This window comes from Cenococcum geophilum (genome assembly GCF_001692895.1).
Source record: "Cenococcum geophilum 1.58 unplaced genomic scaffold K441scaffold_1, whole genome shotgun sequence".
In the NCBI taxonomy this organism is placed as follows: Eukaryota; Fungi; Ascomycota; class Dothideomycetes; order Gloniales; family Gloniaceae; genus Cenococcum; species Cenococcum geophilum.
This window is the reverse complement of record NW_027137559.1, coordinates 1303770-1316590: the sequence shown is the minus strand read 5'-3', so window position 1 is coordinate 1316590 and position 12821 is coordinate 1303770. Positions and strand designations below refer to the sequence as shown.

Sequence of the window (12821 nt, the reverse complement as noted above, 5' to 3'; positions counted from 1 at the left end):
GGTATAATTTAACAAATATCTTCCGAATATATATACTAAGCGAAAAGGAGGTAATTTAAATAAGAGATGTTACGTTTAATAAGCGACTTATCTATAATAATAGCAAGCCAGATCTTGTAAATCTGCTTTAAGAGAAAGCCGATTAAATACTAGAGGTGATTAATATAATTAACCCTAATAGGACGCTTTAAGAAGACTTAAATAAGGATAAGGAAGATAAGATTTTTAATAAAATTTAGGTGGATACTAATAGAAATTAATAGGTAGATTCTAGTAGAAATTAGGGATAAATCGTCAACTGTAAGCAGCTAGATACTTAAGGCGATAACTTAATTATAGCAAATACCTTAAAAGATAATCCTCTACCTAGCCTTGCTATACTAAAATTAACGCTAGAACCTTAATTAATTCCTACTAATATAAGCTCCTTAAGCACCTTTAAATCCTCTATACTTTCTACCTATTAACGCCCCGGTTTTAAATACGTTAAAATCAACCCGGAGGAGTTAAAGGATAAGGATGGCGCAGCCGTTAATAAGGATAATATTATATAAAGCAAACGGTTAAAGAAGCTAGTTAAAAGATATAAAGCTTATTTAACTTACCTTAAAGAGGTAGACACCTTCCGACCACTTTAAGCAGCCTTTTACGCAGGGCTTAAATATTAAAGGAAAATACACTATAATAAGCTTCCATTTCTACCTAAGAACTAAAAGGAGCTTATAAGACACTAGTATAAGGTAGAATTTCTAGTAGCTACTATAAAGGAGTATATAGATCTAAAAAATTATAAAATATTTAAAATTATAGATAAGACTTAATCTATTAAAACGGTACCTATTACCTAGGTATTTACTTACAAGATAGATACTAATGGATATCTTATAAAGTTTAAAGCTTAACCTTATATAAGAGGTAACTTATAATAGTTAATCTATAAGAATACCTATATAGCAACTTTAGTAGCCAAAGTCTTTAGCGCTCTCATAGTAATTATTATAGTATTTAATTTAGACGTCTAGTAGGGTAATACTATTAATATATTTACAAACAGCCTAATTAACAAAATCGTCTATATTAAATATCCAGATAGATTTACTATTAAGGGTAAATATCTACTACTACGTAGAGCTCTCTATAGACTTTGACAATCGCCATATCTTTAGTATAACAACTTTAGTAATTAGCTCGTTAAATTAGAGTTAAAGCCCGTTAGTAGTAAGCTGTACCTCTACTATAATAACTTACTAATTATATTCTTCTATATAGACAATATCTATATTACCTCTACTAAAGAAAATTAATTAAAGCTTTAGAACTTTAAGGAAGTATTAATAAAAAAGTATAAGATAAAGAACCTAAGTAAACTGTCCTAGTTCCTAAGAATTTAAGTTTTAAAAGATAGGAGTTAAAGGAAGCTATAGCTCTGTTAAGACTTCTATATTAAAAAAATTACTAATATATTTTACCTAACTAATATACGCTTAGTTAGTATACCTATAAGCACTAATAAGCTCCTACCTAACCTAGAGGAAGCTTTAAAGTAGGAGATCTACATCTACTAAAGGATAGTTAGATTACTATTTTATGTGACCTATATTATAAGACCTAATATAGCTAGAGCTTTAGGTAAGCTATTAGAGTTCCTATAAAACCCCTTACCTCTATATAACGCCGCGGCCTATTAAGTAATTACGTACCTCTATTAGATAAGGACTCTCGCAATTAAATACTTAGAAAAGAATTTAGAAAGTTAAGCCTTTATAGGGGCAAGTAACACGGTATTTAGAGATAATTTAATAAGCAGATATAGCACGGAAGGATATTTATTTACCCTATTTGGGGGAGTAATTAATTAGCGCTCTATTAAGTAAATAGTGGTAATAAAGTTAAGCATAGAGGCAGAGCTTATAGCTCTATCCTATATAGGAACAGAGTTAATCTAGTAGAGTCGCTTCTTTAAAGAAATTAAATTGTCTTTAAATAAGGAGTAAATAATTAGCTGTAATAATCTATAGATAATTAGACTGCTTATAAAGGACGAATAAAAGCTCTTTATAAAGATTTAATATATTAATATATACTATTACTAGCTTTGCTAAGAAGTACGTAATAGCCAAATTAAAATTAATTGGACGCCTATAGCTGCTATAATCGCAAACGGCTTAATAAAGGCCCTACCGCGTTAGAAGTATAAGGCGTTTATTTAATAGTTAAATCTCGTTAATATTAAGGATCTAATTTAATTTAATTTAAATAATATTAGGTAAGGTAACTATAGAGAATTTCCTTTAAAACTTAACACCAAATTGCCTATCGTGACTTTTCGTTCTATTTTTTATCCAGCTGCTTAGTCTTAACTGAGCAGCTGAGGGGGTGTGTCGACCGTTGAGGTCACTCTTAGGTATCACCTTATGACTCACCACCCTGTTCTCGTATGTCTTACTACTGTCTCGGTTAACGACTTGGTCTACGACTCGGTCTTCGACATGGTAACCAAATTAGTCTACCAACCTTTTTTCTTATGTATTCATAGAGGCTCTAGAGCCACATTCAATAGACAGAGTTCTTCTCAGTGACTTGTTCGTCCGACACAAATAAAGGGTGACATCACTATGCTAACAATGTTCCGGCCGGTAAAAAGTTGGGCCGGGCTGGGCCCCAGAGCCGATTGGCGCTAATGGCCTTAGAGCATCTCTTCAATTCCAGTGGTTACTTCCGCACGGCCTTTTTGTAGGGGAAATTTCAGTATTTTTGCTGTTTAGGGGAAAGTTAACAAAACACGCTAACCATGGGATGCGCCAGGATGCTGTACAAAGCACCCAAAATTGGCAGTTAAAATACTATCTAATTGTTTAAGAGGGTTAATAAAGGCATTACGTTATAAGTTATTTAAGAAATAATATCTGTCGTGTCGTGTATGCAAAAAGTCAATAACTTGCTTGTGTTAATAACTAGCTAAAGGCTGTAAAATCCCCAATTTAGAAACTAAGAATCTCTAAATGCGCAATCTAAGGTTAAAAAGTCTCTACCTAAGCATTTCTAAGTAAATTAAGAAAGACATCTTAAAGGACTACTAGATATATTATGGACAATAAAATCCCAAGCTCTAGAAGTGGGTAATTGGAGATTTAGAAAGTTAAGCACACCCAAGTTTGTAATCTGGCGATTTTAAAAATTCATATCCTCTAAGCCTGCGGTTTTGAAGCACCCCGGAATGCATGATCGAAAGCTGGAGAATCCATGGGTCTGAAGGGGGAAGCTCCGGGCCTGCTAAATAGCACATAGTATATTCTGGCAGGTTAATAGAGGCAGTGAAGCATTCCCAGTCATAATTCCCAAGCTACTTCAGTTACACCACTAAGCCATCCACCGGAGTTCAGAGCAGCCAATATTCATTTTCCTATCACACGAGCCCACTAAATGGTCATACAAAGCCAATCCCTAACCGATATTATACAAAAACTCCCTTCCATGTCCATCCTGGGTATCTCACGCTAACCTCATCCGCATCCTTCCCAAACCTGCAAAATTCCTCACATCAAATCACCGCGCCCTCATCAAAGTAACCCATCCGCGATCCCTGCGCCCGACTCGGTGTACGCAACGGACTACGCGGCGGGACTCGTGGTTTCTCGAAATCGCCTTCGCCACCACCACCACCACCTCTCTGCGCCACGAATTCCTCCATCCTCTCAAGCCGCTTCCCCTCCCCAAACTCAAACCCTTTCAGCACCTCAAAATCGCTCCGCCGCTGCTCACTCATTCTTAGCTCACCGTCTCTTGCCCATCCTAGCCCAGCAATTTTCTCACCAATTCGTGAAATATCCCTTTCCAACCCCCTCCCATCCAACTCACTACGCACCTCGCCCGAGCCCTCCAGCTCCGAAACCGGCATCTGCGACTGGCGCTGGACGGTGTCATCCCAGTGCCTCTGCCAGCACCAGCTACCGAGTTGTGATGCCTCGGCCAGCGGCCTCTCGATACTTGTCTCCCATGGGGGGCAGCGTTTCAGGTCCGCACACAAGAAGTACTGCACGCCGTCCTTGTACTTGAGCCCGCCGGCGTCGACCGAGAGCTGCGAGAGCACTTGCAGGATGCCGTAGAGCAGGATCCAGCGGCCGAGGCGGGCAGCACGGGGTGAGACTCCTTTAAGATCCGCGTTTAGCTCATAACGCTCGAAGTGGTCGATCAGCGCGTTACCTGTGATGATGTTAGATGGGACAAGGGGTTAGAAGGGGAAGCTTGCCTGTAAAGGAAACGCCTAGTTTCTGGATGTTAGTGGCGTCACTGAAGACGATGGAGAGCTGTAGGTGTGCCTTTGCGTCTTTGTTAGGGTCGTTTTTGGATTTTCTCAGTGCACTAAAGAAGGATTTCTTCTGCGGCGCTTTTTGGGCCTGGATACTTCGGGGGAGGAGCGGATATGGGTGCGGGATGTGTAGTAAGCCATGGCGGTTGTCGAAGCTGACGAGCATGTCTGTAAGAGGGAGGGTGGGGGTGTCGGGCGTGAAATCTCCGGGTGACGGCGACATGTTGGCCATTTGCCATTTCTTTCCCGGTCTTTCCTCCCGCGAGTCCCAGATCACTTCTCGGTTGACCAGATAGTCATATAGGGAGCCGAAGTCATTTTGTAGGCTTTTGACGAGCTTGTTGTTCAACCAACGTCCTCCTGAGCTAGGCGGCCATGACCCATAGGCGCTAGTGTAGAAGCTGATGAGAAATTGCCGGAATGCGACGAAGCTTTTGTATATAGGATTTGCTCCTGCATCTTCGGGACTGTCCCACATCTCCGTGAAGTCGAATGTCGATAATTTCTCCTCTGCTTCGATAAGCTTCAACTGCAGGGCCTTGGCTGAGATTCCTAGATTACGACGCGAGACGGTCGATAGCCTTCTGAAGTCTTCTAACTCTTCGATCTGTGGGCTCATCATACCAACGAGATGAACAAACGCTTCGAGATATCCCTCTTGCCACCTGACTGCATCCTGTTCCGCCCAAGCCAAGAGTCCCAATGCACGTCTGACGCTATTCCTCACATCATCCAGTTTCCGGCTAGTCAGGTATTGGGTGATGATCTGTACACTCCGCATTCGAGAACTCATCTGGGAATACTCGTTGTGGTCAAGATCATACATAATCTCCACTTCTGGCTGTAGAGTCGAGAGCATTTCAAAAAGATCCCTTCCCACAATCGGCTTGTTTTGGAGAATCGCAAGGAAATTCCGGATCGCCACGTGATGTAACCGCTGCCCTTGGGGAGATCGAACATGTGCCGGTGCTGCAAACCAAAGCTCATGGGTCGCTGGGATTTCTTCATTCTCATATACTGAAGGTGTTTGTTGATAACTTTCCGCGCCAAAACCCGTCGATGGAGGTTCAGCTAGGCTCTGCAACATACGTCGACCACCCGCCGGATTAAACCCACTCCTAGATGAACTTCTGAGCGGAGGTCCAAAATTACCGTCATCATATTCCTGATGTGAACGATGCGGTAAGCTCATGCCTTCTCCGAACTGGCTTGAATTCGAACGGAAACTGGGATGGCGAGTTGTAATACTATTGGATTCCAGGCTCATTGTTGATGCCATTTCGTCTTCAAAGAGATCCATTTTTCCATATCGGAGAGCATTATTCAACCAAGTAGAACCGCAACTTTCAAGGGCTTCAAGTCGAACACGCAGCTGTGGCATTGATTGGTAGTCATTATCTTGTTTATCTTTGAAGAAAACCAAGACGCTGCCAGTTTGCATGTCCTCGTCCTGTTAAACGTCAGCGTGTATATTTGTCAAGCATAGGCTGTTTTGATAAATTACAAATTCAAAACCCCGGTAAGGTCGAATTCCATGATCGTTTCCGTACCATATCCTAAAATTCGCCCATGATTTTTCAGTCGAATACGCGTAGGATGTAACTGATTCCGTTCGGCTAGGAATCTGTGGAGTATCCGTGGGTTTCTTAATCGGAACACCTCCACCACGGCCTCTTGGGGCTTTGGTCTCTTTTCCTTTGGCTTGGTATTTGGCTTTATCTTTCCCTGAACCTGTTGAATTGGTAGAAGCACCTGCAGTAGAAGCACCTGCAGAAGTTGCAGGCCGACGGAATGACCTGGGCACTGCTGAGTAATTGGTTTCTTGTAGAGAGGGTCTTCGAGGTACATTTGTTGCTTGAGAGCTACCTCTCGACTGAGGTAGGCTTGTGGTACTTGATGTGGCAGCTTGAGAAGCGGTACGATTGATTATTTGGTTGGTTGGCGAAGGATTCTGAGAGTCTTTCCGAAAACCCAGGCTTCCCCAATCGCTAAGGCCGGTGGGTGCTCTGGGAATGGACTCTGCATACTGTTTCGCGGCAGCCTTTTTTCCCTTCTTTTCGATATCCTTTGTGACGGCCTTGCGACTTCGAGCACCTCGAGCAGACATTTTGAAGGGTTAGCAATTCAGCTCGAGTGAGGAAATGTTCTGCTCAATCTTTCGAAGAATGCGGCATGGAGTTGTTGAAGATACGCGAAGTGGGACTGATGGAAGACGAGTGCCGCAAACAGCTAGGCTGACCGGGCTGGAGGCTGCAGTTATTGGTGACACGTCCGAAGATAAAGTGCGAACCTCATCGGACGAGCGAGGCTAGGGAATTTGCTGCTGAGGCTAACTCTGGGGTAGACTGGGGATCACAATCAATTCATGCAAATAGCGTTTGCCGAGGAAGGCTTGCTTGTTAGATTTATTGAAAAATAAAGGCTACATGGCGCGATGGGAGGGGTATGAAGGGATATAGGAGGGAGACGGGCAGGCGTCAGCACTTGGTGAGATGCTGAGTGATATGAATTTGTAGAGGAGCGAGGATGCGTGTGTGAGTCTCTGGGCCCAGGGACGAGGAGCTGGTCGTGCTGGCCCAATTCCGATAAGGCATCCCTGCGCGTTAAAATTAAAAAAGCGAGTCTTCACCTCAGTTCGCCATAACTCCCCCCGCAGGCCCGTCGCGACAACCTGCAAGTGCCCGCATCGCAGCCATAGGAGAGAAGGATTATTGGCACAGGAACTACAGGCATTGTCGTGCAGCGGACTTACTACCTCTGTCTAGGAGAAGAGGGAGTACAATGCGTTCTGGCAAGGTGTTTGGTCTGGGTTCAGCGCCAACAACGCCAACCATGCCGCATGCTGGCAGCGGCAGAGGTCAGAAGGCAGTCTGAGGGCTGAGTTGACAGCAATACCATGGCCCCTAGGACCAGGTTTGATCTTAGTAGGACAGCACAGGGCTCGGGGTAAGCAGCATTGTCTTAGACGACAAAGAGGACGCAGTGCGACCTTACAGACAAAGGTGATGTTTCGTACTTGTAGGGGCGGTTAATTCGCAAGCTGTTATCTCACATGCATGGCGCATCCAAATAAGGTCAGCTTACTGCTGTACCCTCCCACGAGTAGCAGGCGCGACGGGTGAACCGAGGGCCCATTTAGCGAGCCGATCCGCTCAGGGAATCGAGTGGGACCTCCTGCTACGACTTTACAGGCGGAGGAAACACTTGGACTTGCACATGACTTTTTCCTCAGTGGATACAAGTACATACAGCTTGGCCCTAGTTCTAGAATATCCCAGTGATATCCTGCCTCCGCTGCTTCTAAGCTTTCTGTCTGAGGAATAATGGGGTCGCGTTCGTATGAGCTTCTGCGACAGATCATTTCCTGGAGCACTGCGACAACCTTGATCCACTACCGCCGCAACTTCGGATAAATTTAAAAATATATCATGAAGAGCAATGCGATGAATACACGATGACTACATGACGGATGTGTTGATGAGTTGATGGGTTGGCTTTTGAACTCCTCGTCCAGACTAAAATTGCAATGTTCCCCCCCCCCCCCCAGCCTCTCCCCGATCGTTTACCAACCACCGACCCAGCCCTCCCCCCACCCAGGTGTGAGCCTTATAGCAATATCCCCACCCATAAATCCAGGTTTCTTCACCGGCTGTGACAGAGATGTCATCTGCCAAATTAAAACCTTACTGCAGTCGAAGCTATTAGCCTTCGAGCTTCCTCATCCTTGACCAAGTCTTGTGGAGAGGCTAGCTGCAACACGTCGCACGCCTGACTGTCCTCTCGTAGTTCTTCGACAACCTGCGACCCACGCCTCCCCCGCCTTCGTTGCAGCTTCGACTGCCTCGATCTATCACCTTCAACCTCCAACCTCCAACCCTAACTACATTACAATCGCATACTCTTCTCCTGCCGGCCACAATTTTCCAGCCGTCAATATGTCATTCTCCGGCTTTTCCTTCTTGTTCTGGCGGTTTATGGAGATTATAACCCTCATCCCGACTTTGGGTATGCTAGCTTACTTCGTCCACGCCTATGTTACCTCTAATACCCTCACCCCGGATTTTATTTTGGTCCTGTTTATTACTTCGGTTCTCGCGGCAGCATGGGCGCTTGCAACCGTAATATCCTATGCGCGTGCCCGTCACTCTGCCATGTTCGTCGCTCTCGTTGATCTTGGTTTTGTCGGCGCATTCATTGCTGGCGTTTATGAGCTACGTGGCATTGCGAATCAGAACTGCTCAAACTTCACAGCCGGTAGCTTCTACTTCGACCTTGGACCTCTGGGATATATTGGACGGATTTCTGGTAACAAGTGGGCACTGAACGTCAACAAGAATTGCGCCATGTTGAAGGCATCTTTCGCTTTCGGTATTATGAACTGCATCTTCTTTTTCTTCACTTTCGTAAGTTTAACTCCTAACTCCATTTTAAACTCCCGGATAAATATCTAACAGCGCATCAGTTCCTCGCTCTTCTGGTCCACCGCCATCACCGCGACGATGACCGCGTGGTGGTCAAGCGTGAAACCCACACTTCCCGTCATAGTCGGAGGAGGAGCACCAACAGTCCAAGGCGATCACACCAGAGCAGTCGGAGGAACTACTACGTTTGAGAGGGTTGGACAAGGGAATGGGAACGGAGCAAAGGTTATACCATGGGATTGGGAGGATTTCGTCTTGGGCTCTCGATTGAGGGGCACTGGGGTGGTACGGAGCACGATCACGACCACGAAATTTTCTCGTACTTGCTACGACGGGTGGATATGATTGGTCAAGTGTTACAGTTACGAAGTCATGATATCTTTGTACTCTATTTTTGTAAGCTTTGGTGCGACGTTCAGATATACCCATTCCAATCGGATTAGCTCATACTTTTGACCCATTGTGATCGTTTAGAATTTCTAGACGTCCTTTTTAGCTATTATATAGCCCCTATGCTTTCTCTAAATGCCCCAATCAGCTTTTTCAATTCATTTCAGGAAAGGGACATGTGTTTCGTATCGCATTCTGATACCCCCAATTCCAATAGTCTCACCTAAGCTCATCCGCTGTTATTTCGAGGACGTGATACTACATAAATTATGCCGGTCGCTTTTCTCGTCTGTTCATGACATTCTACTGTCCTGCCAAGTGATGGAGAATATGCTTCAGGTCCTTTCAAAGATATAGGATGGCCATAGTTTGTGGACAATTAGACCAATATCAGTACCCGTTCTCACTTGTCAAAATGTCAAATGTCAAAATGACCACCTCCTAAGTAAATGGAATGCGGTCCGTATCTCATAAACGCTAATATTTAAACCTCAAAACACCTGCCTCGAATCTCCATATCCCCATCCCTCTAATCCTCCAATCCTCTAATCCCAGTCCCCTGAACCTTCAGACTTCCTCTTTTTCCCTCTCCCTAACTCCCCACCCCTCACTAACCCAGAGTGCCTACCTTCGCCGAGGTCGCTGGGCTCTCCATCCCAGGAAGACGACAAAGAAGCCTACAGCCTTATCGGGTGCGCCATGGACGACTACCTGCTCGAAAAACCCTACAGCGTCGCGATCCCTGAAGCTCCCGTAACCATGTCACGTCTCCCATACGCGCCGCGCGAGAACGACCCGCTCATCGACGCCGGCACCGCACGCGCAACCCCAGCGCATCGTGGGCGGCGCATGAGCGCGCACCGCCAGAACAGGACCGCACGTCCTGATTCCCCCCCCCTCAACCTCAGCCTCGTAGCCGTCCCTTCTCCTAACACTGTCTCGCAGGTCACACAGCGACGCGCGGCCTACTTCGACGCGCACCGCGCTGACGCCATCAGGCCAGCGGCTGCTTACCGCGGCTTCCGCAACTTCGACTGGTCTGTCTCGCTCACCCTCTTCGCCGTGCTGGTCATCCGCCTCGGGCTGTGGTGCGCGACGCAGCTGACGGTCCTGCTGGACCCTTTGTTTCGCATCTGGGTGAACCGGCGGCACAGGGCGAAGCACGGCAGCGACGGCGGGACGTACGACGCGGAGGGCAGGTTCCGGCCGCAGAGCTTCGAGGACGTGCTTGCGGAGTATGATGGGGAGAAGAAGGGCGGGCCGAGCGGAAGGGATGTGTGGGCCGTGTGGAATGGGTAGCGGTGCACGGCGGGTTTTTATGGGTGGGCGGCGGGGTTGGAGTGTGAGTAGGAGTTGCTTCCTCTTCTCTTCTTTTTCGCTTCAAAGGCGTCATTGGCGTCGTCTGTTTCCGGTCAGGGCGGGAGTTGAGACTGGGCGTTAGACCTGTTGGCTGTTTCCTTCCTGTTTCCTTTTAACACGCACTGTTTTTTTCGGGGGGTCCAGACGTCGATGTCCTGACATTGCGCAGGGCTAGGCACTTACCTCCTCCTCTGGCCTGAGGACGGCATCATGCGCAAGGAAGACGTTCGCCGCATCTACGACGGAAACATCTTCCGGCACAAAGCGGACGAGTACGCCGAGAAGCAGCGGCAGAAAGCCCGAGCAAAGCGAGAGAGGCAGGCGGAGAAGGAGAAGGCGAAGGTGGCCACGAAACAGCAGGCGGAGAAGGACGGCGAACATAGTCGGCAGGATTCGGGGGGTTGGGGGGGGGGGGGGGAATTGGATCCCATAGTCGGTTGGCGAGGGGTGTGAGAAATGGGTAGAGGTGAGAGATAAGTAAAGTAGAGGGACCTGAAAAGTCGGCTGATGTGAAGTTGTACATTATCCGTTTTCCGCATCGCGGCATTGGGGAACTCGAGCAGTTCAACCTCTCTATATCTTAGCACGAACAATCCAGCAATACTCTATACAACCTGATTTTTGTTTCCTTTCCGTAGCTCTCAAAGATCCGCCCTCGCCTCCTCCCCTGCCCACGCCCTCCTGATTACTTCCCTAATCTTTTCACTCTCCACCTCTCTCGGATTCCAATAAGGGTTACTGACCGCAATCTCCGCTGCCTTCTCCACATCCTCCTCCTTCATTCCAAACTCCTTCAATCCCCGCTTTACCCCTAACTTTCCAAGCAGCACATTCAGCCCCTTAACCGCATCGCCCTCGCTCTCCGGTAACACCTCCGCCAGCTTCAACATCACCTCGGGGATAGCTGGCGCGTTGTAGGCCAAGGCATGCGGGAGTACGATGGTGTGGGTCTCGGCGTGCGGCAGGTTGAAGGACCCGCCGAGCGTGTGGCACAGCTTGTGGTGAAGTGCCATGCCGACGCTGCCGAGACAGGAGCCGCAGAGCCAGGCGCCATAGAGGACGGCGGTGCGAGCGGGGACGGAATGAGGGTCGGAGGTGAGAGAGGGCAGGGATGAGGCGAGGGATTTGGTACCTTCGAGGGCGAGGAGGGATACTATCGGGTTCGTGTTACGGGCGTAGAGTGCTTCGACTTTGTAGACAGAGCATTAGCCTGGAGTTGTGGTATGAAGTGTGAGGGGAAGGGGAGCGAAGTGTGAGGGGAAGGGGAGCGAAGTGTGAGGGGAAGGGGAGCGAAGTGTGAGGGGAAGGGGAGCGAAGTGGGATTCTACGCACCTGCATGTGCAATCGCATTCACGCCACTCGTCGCAGTTAACCCCGTCGGCAGCGTCATCGTCAAACCAACATCATATATCACCGTCCCTGGCAGAATCTTAGGATCGCTACGCGTTGTCTTGCGTCCCTCGGCCGTCTCGCCTAGAATCGGTGTCATCTCACTACCCGCGTACGTCGTCGGGATGCAGATGTGCGGCAGGCCCGTTCGAATGCTGATGGCTTTACCCAGCCCAATCGTACTGCCGCCGCCGATAGACACCACGCTATCGGCGTTTGTCTCCTGTGCGTAGGCGAGGGCTTTGTCAGTAATGTGGTCGGTGTGTGCATTGTTGCTTCAGTGAAGATACCTGCGACGCGGCCATTGAGGATGGATTTGAGCTGCTCCGCTCGCTGGGCTTGCTGCGGCGTGCTGAGGAGCAGTGGGGAAGAGAGGTTCAGGCGTGCGACTCGGCGGGGAGTTTTTGTATACTTCCGCTGCCGAAAACGACGCGGCTGGGGTTGGCGTTGTATTCGAACGACTCCATTGCGTGGTAAGTACCGATAATAATAAGGGAGATGAGTAGAAGGCGTTAAGGCTCGAGTATGGGCTAGGAGTTCCATGGTGGGGTTGTTGGTATATTTGTAACGGGTCGAGAGGGTGATGTGAGCGGGTGATGGTGACGGCAGAGGATCGGGCAAAGGGTCCTAGGGACGGGAGATGGGAGTTCGTAAACTGACGACCACGCTAACGTGTTTTATCAGTCATCCAGTAATATCAGTCATCCGGTAACTCCAAAAACCACCAAAAATTAGAAAAACTGGTGCGTACAGGTCGGCCAGACCACGCTAAAAGGTCGGCCCGATAGGCGAAACCTCCGCCCGCCACACCAAACCCTACCCTTCCCCTCCCAAACTGACCCTACCATCCACCCTATCTTTTCTTATATATCTATCTTAAATCTATTATAAAAATATTTTTTATATAATAATTATTACCTTAAAGAGCTATATAAGCTATTTATAGCTTATTT

The 12821-nt window shown here is 47.4% G+C and overlaps 5 protein-coding genes across 5 annotated transcripts; 3 read left to right on the top strand and 2 right to left on the bottom strand.

The window, feature by feature from the left end:
- Window positions 1-3372: 3372 nt before the first annotated feature.
- On the bottom strand, window positions 3373-6798 carry K441DRAFT_599637 (uncharacterized protein). The gene is made up of 3 exons (XM_067645155.1): window positions 5814-6798; window positions 4250-5759; window positions 3373-4203 (listed from the first exon to the last, which is right to left on the bottom strand). The coding sequence occupies exons 1-3, from the start codon at window positions 6414-6416 to the stop codon at window positions 3542-3544; spliced, it is 2775 nt and encodes a 924-aa protein (XP_067510240.1). The 5' UTR covers window positions 6417-6798; the 3' UTR covers window positions 3373-3541.
- A 1446-nt stretch (window positions 6799-8244) lies between these two features.
- K441DRAFT_532984 (uncharacterized protein) lies at window positions 8245-8921 on the top strand (the record flags this gene model as incomplete). Its single annotated transcript, XM_067642258.1, has 2 exons — window positions 8245-8712; window positions 8772-8921. The coding sequence occupies 2 exons, from the start codon at window positions 8245-8247 to the stop codon at window positions 8919-8921; spliced, it is 618 nt and encodes a 205-aa protein (XP_067510239.1).
- A 595-nt stretch (window positions 8922-9516) lies between these two features.
- K441DRAFT_650184 (uncharacterized protein) lies at window positions 9517-10878 on the top strand. Its single transcript, XM_067646995.1, has one exon. The coding sequence runs from the start codon at window positions 9820-9822 to the stop codon at window positions 10417-10419; it is 600 nt and encodes a 199-aa protein (XP_067510238.1). The 5' UTR covers window positions 9517-9819; the 3' UTR covers window positions 10420-10878.
- K441DRAFT_1957 (uncharacterized protein) lies at window positions 10555-11026 on the top strand. The gene has a single exon (XM_067640455.1). The coding sequence runs from the start codon at window positions 10690-10692 to the stop codon at window positions 10930-10932; it is 243 nt and encodes an 80-aa protein (XP_067510237.1). The 5' UTR covers window positions 10555-10689; the 3' UTR covers window positions 10933-11026.
- A 94-nt stretch (window positions 11027-11120) lies between these two features.
- K441DRAFT_683316 (putative maleylacetate reductase) lies at window positions 11121-12335 on the bottom strand (the record flags this gene model as incomplete). Its single annotated transcript, XM_067651678.1, has 4 exons — window positions 11121-11668; window positions 11812-12108; window positions 12159-12220; window positions 12259-12335. The coding sequence occupies 4 exons, from the start codon at window positions 12333-12335 to the stop codon at window positions 11121-11123; spliced, it is 984 nt and encodes a 327-aa protein (XP_067510236.1).
- Between the last annotated feature and the right edge of the window lie 486 nt (window positions 12336-12821).

Bases quoted from the DNA above. Each gene is read 5' to 3' on its own strand.
- K441DRAFT_599637 (XM_067645155.1), bottom strand. From the start codon at position 6,416: ATGTCTGCTCGAGGTGCTCGAAGTCGCAAGGCCGTCACAAAGGATATC. The intron at 5,760-5,813 runs GTAATTTATCAA...GACGTTTAACAG, and splicing joins CTTACCGGGGTTTTGAATTT to GACGAGGACATGCAAACTGG. The intron at 4,204-4,249 runs GCAAGCTTCCCC...ACATCATCACAG, and splicing joins ACTAGGCGTTTCCTTTACAG to GTAACGCGCTGATCGACCAC.
- K441DRAFT_650184 (XM_067646995.1), top strand. From the start codon at position 9,820: ATGGACGACTACCTGCTCGAAAAACCCTACAGCGTCGCGATCCCTGAA.
- K441DRAFT_1957 (XM_067640455.1), top strand. From the start codon at position 10,690: ATGCGCAAGGAAGACGTTCGCCGCATCTACGACGGAAACATCTTCCGG.